Source organism: Vanellus vanellus, assembly GCF_965231255.1.
Source record: "Vanellus vanellus genome assembly, chromosome: 2".
In the NCBI taxonomy this organism is placed as follows: domain Eukaryota; kingdom Metazoa; phylum Chordata; class Aves; order Charadriiformes; family Charadriidae; genus Vanellus; species Vanellus vanellus.
This window is the reverse complement of record NC_138906.1, coordinates 58689936-58703954: the sequence shown is the minus strand read 5'-3', so window position 1 is coordinate 58703954 and position 14019 is coordinate 58689936. Positions and strand designations below refer to the sequence as shown.

The 14019-nt window shown below is 53.9% G+C and overlaps 3 protein-coding genes across 4 annotated transcripts in view; 1 reads left to right on the top strand and 2 right to left on the bottom strand.

Annotated features, from left to right (window-relative positions):
* Nucleotides 1-14019, top strand: part of PDE1C (phosphodiesterase 1C) — a gene marked incomplete at both ends in the record, with an annotated part of 391441 nt that overhangs the window by 343475 nt on the left and 33947 nt on the right. The gene's annotated exons all lie outside the window — the stretch shown is intronic.
* On the bottom strand, nucleotides 1842-3879 carry LOC309669132 (acrosin-like; the record flags this gene model as incomplete). Its single annotated transcript, XM_082479735.1, has 4 exons — nucleotides 1842-2189; nucleotides 2672-2817; nucleotides 3097-3362; nucleotides 3701-3879. 4 exons carry the CDS (start codon nucleotides 3877-3879, stop codon nucleotides 1842-1844), a joined length of 939 nt encoding a protein of 312 aa, XP_082335861.1.
* On the bottom strand, nucleotides 8439-10476 carry LOC309669131 (acrosin-like; the record flags this gene model as incomplete). The annotated part of the gene is made up of 4 exons (XM_082479734.1): nucleotides 8439-8786; nucleotides 9269-9414; nucleotides 9694-9959; nucleotides 10298-10476. The coding sequence occupies 4 exons, from the start codon at nucleotides 10474-10476 to the stop codon at nucleotides 8439-8441; spliced, it is 939 nt and encodes a 312-aa protein (XP_082335860.1).

Below are 14019 nucleotides of genomic sequence, written 5' to 3'. Positions count from 1 at the left end.
TGCCGGCATAGTAGTTGAAGGCAAAAGCTGTGGTAGCTCTGCAGCGGGCTGTGGGGCGAGGAGAGATGGCAGAAGGTCTGTCTTCAGGATGTCCCCCAAGGCCGCTAACCACAGCTGGTTGGGCGAGGGAACGCATTGGTGCCTCGTCCACGGCGTGCCAGGGGCCCTCAGTGCTTGTGTGAGTGTCTGGAGAGGGGTAAGATGTACTTCTGCCTGGACCAAGCTGTGTGCCAGACACTACGTCCCCCCCAGTGCCTCTGCAAAGCCACAGCATCCCCTCAGGAGGCAAGGACAGCAGGGAGAGACAGCAATGTCTCAGCCTTCGTCCTCATCCGTACCCACCTGCACTGTCTTGTACTGCTGAGGCCAAACTGGCCTCTTCAGCGCCGGTGCTGCCTCGTGAAGCAAGCGTGTTTCACTGCTGGACGTCCCTCTGGGCAAAGATGGTGGGGAGCCATGGCTGGGTCCTTCACCAGAAGCAGTGGCATCAGAATGGCAAGAGACTGCCACCAGCCCAGGGGCAGATGTGAAAAACCTGAGCAGCCTATATGGGTTTTCCCTCTTCCGGTTTCCTGTTTTCTTTCCCCGCCGCCATTTCCTTACCCTCCAGTGCTAAGTGCCAACAGCAACCACTCAAATCCCATTTGCAGCTGTGTCTGCTCAGCGGACTGTCTTCTTAATTTTTATCAGAGGCAAACTGTTTCCCAACAGGTGCTCATGAGTACAACCCGTGCTATTCGCTCAGTGACTGTAGGGATGACATCAAAGAAAATGACATTTCAATGGCTTTTTTAAAGGGACGTGCCTTTTGAATTAGTAGAAGTGTTTATATCTATATGTTTTAAAGTGCGTGAAAAGAAGAAGAAAAGGATATCAGTGTTTTGCCTTGTCTTGTTCTGTTTTCTGCTATGGAACAGCAAGAGAGTTTGTTGCTATAAGAAGTTTTAGTAGTTTGAAATACTCAAGATGACTAGATAGTACTTTTGTGAGTGAGTAAGTGTCACCATTAGCACTAATTTCCTTCTTATTGCGTCGGGGCAAAAACTATTGACAACCAGTGTATTTCTAGGGAAGTGAGTGGAACTGGTCAAATTCCAGCAAAAAGTTTGACTATGGTGGTGTACAATAATTCTTGTGGACTGTGGTGATGCATCTCCTGGCTTCAAGTTCACGTGAAATGTTTGATTCATTTTTGATGTTTGATAGGACGAGGAAGAATGGCTTCAAACTGGAAGAAGGTAGATTTAGATTAGAAATTTTTCACTTTGAGGGTGGTAAGGCACGGGAAGAGGTTGCCCAGAGGAGTTGTGGAATCTACGTCCCTGGAGGTGTTCAAGGCCAGGCTGGATGGGGCTTTGAGCAACCAGGTCTAGTGGGACGGTGTCCCTGCCTATGGCGAGGGGCTTGGAAATCGATGACCTTCAAAGTCCCTTCCAACACAAACCATGCTATGTTTCTAGGATTCTATGGTTCTATGATTCTAGATCCATGCCTTTTGGGCCATGAGATAGCCCAGTTCAAGTTCACTGGTGCATTGTAGACACACACCCAAACAGAGGGATCCCCTCAGAAGTGGACCTAAGCCACTGTGTGTTTGAAACTGCTGTCCTCAAGACCTCTAGCCCGCTATGGCCTCTGTTCCCTTCTCCCACTGCCCCCTCCCTCTCCTCTCTGACCAGGAACACGTTCAGCCCTTTTGAGTGACTCTTTCCCTTTGTGCCCTGCTGTCTGCCTGCAGCCTCATTCTGTGGGTGCCGCGCAGAGAAGTCCTTGCCTTCACAGGAGACTGAATTGGGCTGAAGCATGGTTAACTGTGAAAAGTGGCAACTTTATTTCAATAATTAAGGCTTTTTTCCCCTTCGGGGTTTCAGGAGCTCCTGCAGCAGATTAAATAATTCTACCAGCTTCTTTTGTAGAAATGGACAGGGCTTGAAGCTGCCCGCTTGTGTTGTTGCTGGCTGTGGCTTCTCAGAGGGGCTTGAGGTGGAGACTGTCTGCGGCGTTGGAGTAGCTGTTACTGCTGGGCGCAGTCCCATCTGTACCAAGATCCAGTTGTAAAAGTGCTGCGTGGAGGTGTAGACGCCGGGCTGTTTTGCTCTTGCGCAGCCTTTGCCCCAGCTGGTCACTCCAACAAGCCAGAAGTAGTCAGCATAGTTGTCCTTGCACACGAGAGGACCACCGCTGTCGCCCTGCAGTGGAGGAGAGAGGATTAAGGTAGTGTTGGGTGGCCGCTGTCAGCAGCGTGGCTGGCTCTTTCTCTCTCACAGCGCCTGCCAGAACTGCGTTCACTGCACAGAAAGGCTCTGCTCAGGTGCCGGAGCCTCCCGAACCTGGTCTGGGAGGGGATCATGGGGCTGTAAGGTAGGGCCGTCTCTCCCCTCCACACAGTGATGCTGGATGTGTGGAAGACAGCTGTTGCGGGATGGGGATCTGGCCCTATGAGCTGCCAAGAGCACTGGATGGTCTTTCTGGGCAGAGTCCCCGGCCTCTGGGGGACTGAGGGGTACTGGGTAAGGACGTGCCGATGGGGAAGGGAAGGTGAGCCCCAGCAGCAGTGGGGACCCAGCGGTGGCAGGGTGAGTCGGCAGGCAAAGCACGCGCCAGGGTATGTTTGGGCAGTTGCGACAGGGCTGCCCGTGCTTCTGGGGCTTGACTTGTAGCACGCTCCTACCTGGCAGGTGTCGATGCCACCCTGGGGATAGCCAGCGCACAAGTTGTGGGTGTGGATGCCCCCTGCGTACCAGTGGCTGCTGTTACAGAGCTTGACATCGATGAGGCGGACCTTGGCCTCCTGCAGGACATCGCTTGTTCCTCCAGCTGTGAGCACAGAAAGGAATGAAGACCCGGCAGCTCGTTGCCAGTTCTCCTCCCCTGTCTGGGCGAAGCCCTTCCCGAGGGCTTGGCTTTGCAGCCTGAAGGCATTAGGCTGGTGTTTCCCTTCTGTCTGGCTTGGGCAGTGGCTCAGGCCCACCTCTCCGTAGGCATACGTGCCCACAGGCTGACTCTGGCTTTCAGCTCTGCTGTCAGGAAGCCCGACCCGTCCTCCCCCACGTGCCAAGCTTGCACTCGGGACACAAGTACTTGTTGGGAACTCACATCTTGCAGTGGTGGAACCCCAGCCACTGACGTAACAGGTTTTCAGCGTGGACACTCTGAGCGAGGCATCCGGCACACAGGCGAGCTGTACGTAGGAGCTGCACTGGACGGGCTGGTCCAATTCCAGCAAGGCAATGTCGTTCCTCTCCGAGACGCTGCTATAGTGTTCGTGAACCAGGAGGCGCCTAATATTGCGCACTTGGACCTCAGGGCCCGGGCGAGTCAACTGGGTGGCCCCGATGACCACACGCCACATCGTGATGTGCCTGGAAGGCCGGAGGAAGGAGGGGTCAGCGGGAGCGTATGCACGTGCTGCAGCAGCCCAGCAGTTCCCTGCCTTCTGCTTCCCAAGGGAGAGAGGAAAGCAGGGCTACAGAGGCTTTGACTGCCCTAGCGTGCCTCAGGCATGAACCATATGAAGCTGGAGGCTGCTAGGAAGCCGTGGTGCAAGCCCAGCCTTCTCCTGAGCAGTGTCTCAGCTGGGCTGGGGAGCGCCCAGGCATTGGGTGTACTGCAGGGGAAGGCAATGGGAGTAGCCTGCGGTGCTGTGCACGGGGCTCCTGCGGTTGTGGTGGGGATATCCCGGTTCCCTGATCCTCCTTACCTGGCATTGATGAAGCAGTGGGCTGCTGTGAGCACCCACTGTGGGCTGATGAGGGAGCCTCCACATATATGGCCTGTGCCTGCTCTCCAGGGATCCTGGATGCTCACAATCCATGGCCAGGCGCCTGGCTGGGCATCTGTGCCACCCACGACGCGTGACTTGCCGTAGAGAGAAGCCATGGGCCGGAGCCCGCAGGTCCCTCTGTAACCAGAAAGTCATTACTGCTCTGCTTGACGGCTTGCTGCTGTTCAGGCTGAAGGTCAGCCGTCTTCCCTCCCCACAAGGCACCGCATGGGCAGCAGGGCCAGGGAACCCCGTGGGGCATGCAGCCGTCCACCTCTGTTTCTGCTTTAGCCCCATAGAGGAGCTGTGCCAGCAGCCTGGGTGCTGGCAAGGATCTGAGCCTCCCACCTGTGGGTCGGGAGGCTGTGGCGTGGCCACGGCGGACAAGCGGGCACCTTCCAGTGACCCCCGTAAGGGTTGCCCATGCTCCCTCCCAGAGCCTGGGGCCACTTACCCACAGCTCTCCCATGCGCTGGTCACAGGCCAGCACAGGGCCAGCAGAACGAGAAGCAGGAGAAATCTCATGGCTGCCATCAGCGGCACGTGACAGCTGCAAGAAGCGAGGGCTTGTCACCACCAGTGCAGCAGCCGACGTAGTGCCCGCAGGACTCACGGTGCCCACGGTGCCCTTGTTCCCGGGGCTGATGTCACAGAGTCGCTGGTTCTGCGTGCTGGGCACATGATGTCATAGAGTCGCTGGTTCTGCGCACTTCCCTCATGGGGAGAAGGGTAGGCAACATGGGGGTTTCCAAGCAGGAGGGGAAGCAGAAGCTGTGATCGGACAGGCTGGACAGACCCCCGCTGAATGCTCTGCTTGCGGGATGAGGGTGTGCAGGCACCGTGTCAAGCAGCATTGTACACACACACACACACACACACACAGAGAGAGGGATCCCCCCCAGTATTGGGCGTAAGCCACTGTGTGTTTCCAACTGCTGTCCTCAAGGCCTCTAGCCCGCTATGGCCTGTGTTCCCGTGGCCGAAACCACCCCTGCAGCCCACAGACCACCCCTATTAGCCATGCCCTCTCTGCACCACAGCTGATGTCCATGAGGCCACACAGCGAGCAGGACCAGGGACTTGATCTGGCTGGACACAAAGCTTTTCCTGGGGCATAAAGGCGGGGTGATTTCAGCAGCTGCAGCCTGGAGGGAAGCCAAAGCGTAACCAGAGCCATAGGTTGGGGTGGACGGTGCCAACACACCACCTTGGAAATAAGGCAGGCTTCGGACAAGAAGTGAGCGGAGGTTACACTGGTGTGGTGGAAAGGTTGGTCATTTTCAGACCTCGAACATTTGGGTCCGTGCCCAAAGCACAGCCTGGCGAAGCACTCTTCCAGCCTGCAAACGTAGCCCATTGCTGCTATCACGGTCACATCCTCTTGTCCCAGTGAAACCAAGCTGTGCATTTCCTCTGTGAAACACAGCCATTGTCCATGTTTTTACGGGATACAAACCACCCTTCAGCCACAGGGTAAAACTTGCAGAGCTCATTTGTGGCATTAACCTTTCTGAGAGTTATTTACCTACCTCCCTTTGTGGGCAGATGTTCAGATCTTATCTAAAACCCTGGCGAGTTTCCTTTTCCTTTAGGATTTATGACTTTGAGTACTGAAAGAGTAAGGAAGGTACGATTTTGTCCTTTTGGACATTGGCGCCAAAAGTGATATGTCCATTCAGACTATGTAAATAAGGGTATTTCTACTCTAGACATTCACTTGGTTGTGGTGACACCAGAGGGGAAAGACAGGGGTTTGGTTCCCTCTGCAGGAACTTTGCAGAGACATAGAGAGCGTGCCTGATTTCCTCACCATTCCTTCCCAAGGCACCAAGGGACATTGTGTCAGGCACTATAGTGTCAGGGGAGGCTCAGACTTGCCATGAGGAAACATTTCTTTACCAAGAGGGTGGTCAAACCCTGGAACCCTGGGGAGGTGGTCAATGCCCCAAGCCTGTCAGTGCTTAAGGGGCATTTGGAAAATGCCCTAATAGCGTGCTTTAACTTTTGGTGGGTCCTGAAGTGGTAGGAGAGTTGGACTAGAGGATCGTTGTAGGTTCCTTCCACCTGAACCATCCTATCCTATCCTATCCTATCCTATCCTATCCTATCCTATCCTATCCTATCCTATTCTTCCTGACGATACCCACAAACCCAGTTTGCTACAGGCTGTGGTGCATCTTCCTATTCCTGAAAGTTGGATCTTGTGCACTGTTGTGGAGCAGAGACTTGAGAAGTTCAGGTTGTCACATAGGTCTAGGTTTAATGTAGGAGCTGGCTGGGCGTAGAGGAGGGCATAATATGCATTTGGTGGATTCAAAAGCATACCTGGTCAGAAAAAGAATCTTAATTAGTTACTAAATCCTCAGCTTGTGTCACAGTGACTGGCAAAGAAGTAGCTGTCTTGGACTCTCTCCTGGAGGTGTCTCACTTTAGATGAACACACCGATTTTCTTAACACTCCTAGGAGACTGATTGTCCCCAAGTTTAGACCATTTCTTGAGGGTCTCTAACGAAATACAGTCTTGGTTCTCCTGCTCCTTTGTCCTGCACATCTTCCTGATAATTATAGCAGAGAACTTCCTTTGTTGGCAAAGGCAACAAAAGGGAGAAAGAAGAATCCCTCCTGGATGCGCTCCCTTGATTTAACAGCAGAAGACTGAATGTGGAATGTCAGTATCCCTAGCTTTCCCATATCGTCTACGGGTAAAAACGCCCAAGGAAATAGTTCCCTTACCTCCCTGGTGGATTTTTTAGCTAAATCAATAATTCAGCTTTAGTGATCATAAAAGCCTTTCATCTTTCCTGTTGTCCTTCTCCTAGGATTTTCTTTGTCTTGCCGGCATAGTAGTTGAAGGCAAAAGCTGTGGTAGCTCTGCAGCGGGCTGTGGGGCGAGGAGAGATGGCAGAAGGTCTGTCTTCAGGATGTCCCCCAAGGCCGCTAACCACAGCTGGTTGGGCGAGGGAACGCATTGGTGCCTCGTCCACGGCGTGCCAGGGGCCCTCAGTGCTTGTGTGAGTGTCTGGAGAGGGGTAAGATGTACTTCTGCCTGGACCAAGCTGTGTGCCAGACACTACGTCCCCCCCAGTGCCTCTGCAAAGCCACAGCATCCCCTCAGGAGGCAAGGACAGCAGGGAGAGACAGCAATGTCTCAGCCTTCGTCCTCATCCGTACCCACCTGCACTGTCTTGTACTGCTGAGGCCAAACTGGCCTCTTCAGCGCCGGTGCTGCCTCGTGAAGCAAGCGTGTTTCACTGCTGGACGTCCCTCTGGGCAAAGATGGTGGGGAGCCATGGCTGGGTCCTTCACCAGAAGCAGTGGCATCAGAATGGCAAGAGACTGCCACCAGCCCAGGGGCAGATGTGAAAAACCTGAGCAGCCTATATGGGTTTTCCCTCTTCCGGTTTCCTGTTTTCTTTCCCCGCCGCCATTTCCTTACCCTCCAGTGCTAAGTGCCAACAGCAACCACTCAAATCCCATTTGCAGCTGTGTCTGCTCAGCTGACTGTCTTCTTAATTTTTATCAGAGGCAAACTGTTTCCCAACAGGTGCTCATGAGTACAACCCGTGCTATTCGCTCAGTGACTGTAGGGATGACATCAAAGAAAATGACATTTCAATGGCTTTTTTAAAGGGACGTGCCTTTTGAATTAGTAGAAGTGTTTATATCTATATGTTTTAAAGTGCGTGAAAAGAAGAAGAAAAGGATATCAGTGTTTTGCCTTGTCTTGTTCTGTTTTCTGCTATGGAACAGCAAGAGAGTTTGTTGCTATAAGAAGTTTTAGTAGTTTGAAATACTCAAGATGACTAGATAGTACTTTTGTGAGTGAGTAAGTGTCACCATTAGCACTAATTTCCTTCTTATTGCGTCGGGGCAAAAACTATTGACAACCAGTGTATTTCTAGGGAAGTGAGTGGAACTGGTCAAATTCCAGCAAAAAGTTTGACTATGGTGGTGTACAATAATTCTTGTGGACTGTGGTGATGCATCTCCTGGCTTCAAGTTCACGTGAAATGTTTGATTCATTTTTGATGTTTGATAGGACGAGGAAGAATGGCTTCAAACTGGAAGAAGGTAGATTTGGATTAGAAATTTTTCACTTTGAGGGTGGTAAGGCACGGGAAGAGGTTGCCCAGAGGAGTTGTGGAATCTACGTCCCTGGAGGTGTTCAAGGCCAGGCTGGATGGGGCTTTGAGCAACCAGGTCTAGTGGGACGGTGTCCCTGCCTATGGCGAGGGGCTTGGAAATCGATGACCTTCAAAGTCCCTTCCAACACAAACCATGCTATGTTTCTAGGATTCTATGGTTCTATGATTCTAGATCCATGCCTTTTGGGCCATGAGATAGCCCAGTTCAAGTTCACTGGTGCATTGTAGACACACACCCAAACAGAGGGATCCCCTCAGAAGTGGACCTAAGCCACTGTGTGTTTGAAACTGCTGTCCTCAAGACCTCTAGCCCGCTATGGCCTCTGTTCCCTTCTCCCACTGCCCCCTCCCTCTCCTCTCTGACCAGGAACACGTTCAGCCCTTTTGAGTGACTCTTTCCCTTTGTGCCCTGCTGTCTGCCTGCAGCCTCATTCTGTGGGTGCCGCGCAGAGAAGTCCTTGCCTTCACAGGAGACTGAATTGGGCTGAAGCATGGTTAACTGTGAAAAGTGGCAACTTTATTTCAATAATTAAGGCTTTTTTCCCCTTCGGGGTTTCAGGAGCTCCTGCAGCAGATTAAATAATTCTACCAGCTTCTTTTGTAGAACTGGAGAGGGCTTAAGGCTGTCCGCTTGTGTTGGTGCTGGCTGTGGCTTCTCAGAGGGGCTTGAGGTGGAGACTGTCTGCGGCGTTGGAGTAGCTGTTACTGCTGGGCGCAGTCCCATCTGTACCAAGATCCAGTTGTAAAAGTGCTGCGTGGAGGTGTAGACGCCGGGCTGTTTTGCTCTTGCGCAGCCTTTGCCCCAGCTGGTCACTCCAACAAGCCAGAAGTGGTCAGCATAGTTGTCCTTGCACACGAGAGGACCACCGCTGTCGCCCTGCAGTGGAGGAGAGAGGATTAAGGTAGTGTTGGGTGGCCGCTGTCAGCAGCGTGGCTGGCTCTTTCTCTCTCACAGCGCCTGCCAGAACTGCGTTCACTGCACAGAAAGGCTCTGCTCAGGTGCCGGAGCCTCCCGAACCTGGTCTGGGAGGGCATCATGGGGCTGTAAGGTAGGGCCGTCTCTCCCCTCCACACAGTGATGCTGGATGTGTGGAAGGCAGCTGTTGCGGGATGGGGATCTGGCCCTATGAGCTGCCAAGAGCACTGGATGGTCTTTCTGGGCAGAGTCCCCGGCCTCTGGGGGACTGAGGGGTACTGGGTAAGGACGTGCCGATGGGGAAGGGAAGGTGAGCCCCAGCAGCAGTGGGGACCCAGCGGTGGCAGGGTGAGTCGGCAGGCAAAGCACGCGCCAGGGTATGTTTGGGCAGTTGCGACAGGGCTGCCCGTGCTTCTGGGGCTTGACTTGTAGCACGCTCCTACCTGGCAGGTGTCGATGCCACCCTGGGGATAGCCAGCGCACAAGTTGTGGGTGTGGATGCCCCCTGCGTACCACTGGCTGCTGTTACAGAGCTTGACATCGATGAGGCGGACCTTGGCCTCCTGCAGGACATCGCTTGTTCCTCCAGCTGTGAGCACAGAAAGGAATGAAGACCCGGCAGCTCGTTGCCAGTTCTCCTCCCCTGTCTGGGCGAAGCCCTTCCCGAGGGCTTGGCTTTGCAGCCTGAAGGCATTAGGCTGGTGTTTCCCTTCTGTCTGGCTTGGGCAGTGGCTCAGGCCCACCTCTCCGTAGGCATACGTGCCCACAGGCTGACTCTGGCTTTCAGCTCTGCTGTCAGGAAGCCCGACCCGTCCTCCCCCACGTGCCAAGCTTGCACTCGGGACACAAGTACTTGTTGGGAACTCACATCTTGCAGTGGTGGAACCCCAGCCACTGACGTAACAGGTTTTCAGCGTGGACACTCTGAGCGAGGCATCCGGCACACAGGCGAGCTGTACGTAGGAGCTGCACTGGACGGGCTGGTCCAATTCCAGCAAGGCAATGTCGTTCCTCTCCGAGACGCTGCTATAGTGTTCGTGAACCAGGAGGCGCCTAATATTGCGCACTTGGACCTCAGGGCCCGGGCGAGTCAACTGGGTGGCCCCGATGACCACACGCCACATCGTGATGTGCCTGGAAGGCCGGAGGAAGGAGGGGTCAGAGGGAGCGTATGCACGTGCTGCAGCAGCCCAGCAGTTCCCTGCCTTCTGCTTCCCAAGGGAGAGAGGAAAGCAGGGCTACAGAGGCTTTGACTGCCCTAGCGTGCCTCAGGCATGAACCATATGAAGCTGGAGGCTGCTAGGAAGCCGTGGTGCAAGCCCAGCCTTCTCCTGAGCAGTGTCTCAGCTGGGCTGGGGAGCGCCCAGGCATTGGGTGTACTGCAGGGGAAGGCAATGGGAGTAGCCTGCGGTGCTGTGCACGGGGCTCCTGTGGTTGTGGTGGGGATATCCCGGTTCCCTGATCCTCCTTACCTGGCATTGATGAAGCAGTGGGCTGCTGTGAGCACCCACTGTGGGCTGATGAGGGAGCCTCCACATATATGGCCTGTGCCTGCTCTCCAGGGATCCTGGATGCTCACAATCCATGGCCAGGCGCCTGGCTGGGCATCTGTGCCACCCACGACGCGTGACTTGCCGTAGAGAGAAGCCATGGGCCGGAGCCCGCAGGTCCCTCTGTAACCAGAAAGTCATTACTGCTCTGCTTGACGGCTTGCTGCTGTTCAGGCTGAAGGTCAGCCGTCTTCCCTCCCCACAAGGCACCGCATGGGCAGCAGGGCCAGGGAACCCCGTGGGGCATGCAGCCGTCCACCTCTGTTTCTGCTTTAGCCCCATAGAGGAGCTGTGCCAGCAGCCTGGGTGCTGGCAAGGATCTGAGCCTCCCACCGGGGGTTCGGGAGGCTGTGGCGTGGCCACGGCGGACAAGCGGGCACCTTCCAGTGACCCCCGTAAGGGTTGCCCATGCTCCCTCCCAGAGCCTGGGGCCACTTACCCACAGCTCTCCCATGCGCTGGTCACAGGCCAGCACAGGGCCAGCAGAACGAGAAGCAGGAGAAATCTCATGGCTGCCATCAGCGGCACGTGACAGCTGCAAGAAGCGAGGGCTTGTCACCACCAGTGCAGCAGCCGACGTAGTGCCCGCAGGACTCACGGTGCCCACGGTGCCCTTGTTCCCGGGGCTGATGTCACAGAGTCGCTGGTTCTGCGTGCTGGGCGCATGATGTCATAGAGTCGCTGGTTCTGCGCACTTCCCTCATGGGGAGAAGGGTAGGCAACATGGGGGTTTCCAAGCAGGAGGGGAAGCAGAAGCTGTGATCGGACAGGCTGGACTGACCCCCGCTGAATGCTCTGCTTGCGGGATGAGGGTGTGCAGGCACCGTGTCAAGCAGCATTGTACACACACACACACACACACACACACAGAGAGGGATCCCCCCCAGTATTGGGCGTAAGCCACTGTGTGTTTCCAACTGCTGTCCTCAAGGCCTCTAGCCCGCTATGGCCTGTGTTCCCGTGGCCGAAACCACCCCTGCAGCCCACAGACCACCCCTATTAGCCATGCCCTCTCTGCACCACAGCTGATGTCCATGAGGCCACACAGCGAGCAGGACCAGGGACTTGATCTGGCTGGACACAAAGCTTTTCCTGGGGCATAAAGGCGGGGTGATTTCAGCAGCTGCAGCCTGGAGGGAAGCCAAAGCGTAACCAGAGCCATAGGTTGGGGTGGACGGTGCCAACACACCACCTTGGAAATAAGGCAGGCTTCGGACAAGAAGTGAGCGGAGGTTACACTGGTGTGGTGGAAAGGTTGGTCATTTTCAGACCTCGAACATTTGGGTCCGTGCCCAAAGCACAGCCTGGCGAAGCACTCTTCCAGCCTGCAAACGTAGCCCATTGCTGCTATCACGGTCACATCCTCTTGTCCCAGTGAAACCAAGCTGTGCATTTCCTCTGTGAAACACAGCCATTGTCCATGTTTTTACGGGATACAAACCACCCTTCAGCCACAGGGTAAAACTTGCAGAGCTCATTTGTGGCATTAACCTTTCTGAGAGTTATTTACCTACCTCCCTTTGTGGGCAGATGTTCAGATCTTATCTAAAACCCTGGCGAGTTTCCTTTTCCTTTAGGATTTATGACTTTGAGTACTGAAAGAGTAAGGAAGGTACGATTTTGTCCTTTTGGACATTGGCGCCAAAAGTGATATGTCCATTCAGACTATGTAAATAAGGGTATTTCTACTCTAGACATTCACTTGGTTGTGGTGACACCAGAGGGGAAAGACAGGGGTTTGGTTCCCTCTGCAGGAACTTTGCAGAGACATAGAGAGCGTGCCTGATTTCCTCACCATTCCTTCCCAAGGCACCAAGGGACATTGTGTCAGGCACTATAGTGTCAGGGGAGGCTCAGACTTGCCATGAGGAAACATTTCTTTACCAAGAGGGTGGTCAAACCCTGGAACCCTGGGGAGGTGGTCAATGCCCCAAGCCTGTCAGTGCTTAAGGGGCATTTGGAAAATGCCCTAATAGCGTGCTTTAACTTTTGGTGGGTCCTGAAGTGGTAGGAGAGTTGGACTAGAGGATCGTTGTAGGTTCCTTCCACCTGAACCATCCTATCCTATCCTATCCTATCCTATCCTATCCTATCCTATCCTATCCTATCCTATCCTATCCTATCCTATTCTTCCTGACGATACCCACAAACCCAGTTTGCTACAGGCTGTGGTGCATCTTCCTATTCCTGAAAGTTGGATCTTGTGCACTGTTGTGGAGCAGAGACTTGAGAAGTTCAGGTTGTCACATAGGTCTAGGTTTAATGTAGGAGCTGGCTGGGCGTAGAGGAGGGCATAATATGCATTTGGTGGATTCAAAAGCATACCTGGTCAGAAAAAGAAGCTTAATTAGTTACTAAATCCTCAGCTTGTGTCACAGTGACTGGCAAAGAAGTAGCTGTCTTGGACTCTCTCCTGGAGGTGTCTCACTTTAGATGAACACACCGATTTTCTTAACACTCCTAGGAGACTGATTGTCCCCAAGTTTAGACCATTTCTTGAGGGTCTCTAACGAAATACAGTCTTGGTTCTCCTGCTCCTTTGTCCTGCACATCTTCCTGATAATTATAGCAGAGAACTTCCTTTGTTGGCAAAGGCAACAAAAGGGAGAAAGAAGAATCCCTCCTGGATGCGCTCCCTTGATTTAACAGCAGAAGACTGAATGTGGAATGTCAGTATCCCTAGCTTTCCCATATCGTCTACGGGTAAAAACGCCCAAGGAAATAGTTCCCTTACCTCCCTGGTGGATTTTTTAGCTAAATCAATAATTCAGCTTTAGTGATCATAAAAGCCTTTCATCTTTCCTGTTGTCCTTCTCCTAGGATTTTCTTTGTCTTGCCGGCATAGTAGTTGAAGGCAAAAGCTGTGGTAGCTCTGCAGCGGGCTGTGGGGCGAGGAGAGATGGCAGAAGGTCTGTCTTCAGGATGTCCCCCAAGGCCGCTAACCACAGCTGGTTGGGCGAGGGAACGCATTGGTGCCTCGTCCACGGCGTGCCAGGGGCCCTCAGTGCTTGTGTGAGTGTCTGGAGAGGGGTAAGATGTACTTCTGCCTGGACCAAGCTGTGTGCCAGACACTACGTCCCCCCCAGTGCCTCTGCAAAGCCACAGCATCCCCTCAGGAGGCAAGGACAGCAGGGAGAGACAGCAATGTCTCAGCCTTCGTCCTCATCCGTACCCACCTGCACTGTCTTGTACTGCTGAGGCCAAACTGGCCTCTTCAGCGCCGGTGCTGCCTCGTGAAGCAAGCGTGTTTCACTGCTGGACGTCCCTCTGGGCAAAGATGGTGGGGAGCCATGGCTGGGTCCTTCACCAGAAGCAGTGGCATCAGAATGGCAAGAGACTGCCACCAGCCCAGGGGCAGATGTGAAAAACCTGAGCAGCCTATATGGGTTTTCCCTCTTCCGGTTTCCTGTTTTCTTTCCCCGCCGCCATTTCCTTACCCTCCAGTGCTAAGTGCCAACAGCAACCACTCAAATCCCATTTGCAGCTGTGTCTGCTCAGCTGACTGTCTTCTTAATTTTTATCAGAGGCAAACTGTTTCCCAACAGGTGCTCATGAGTACAACCCGTGCTATTCGCTCAGTGACTGTAGGGATGACATCAAAGAAAATGACATTTCAATGGCTTTTTTAAAGGGACGTGCCTTTT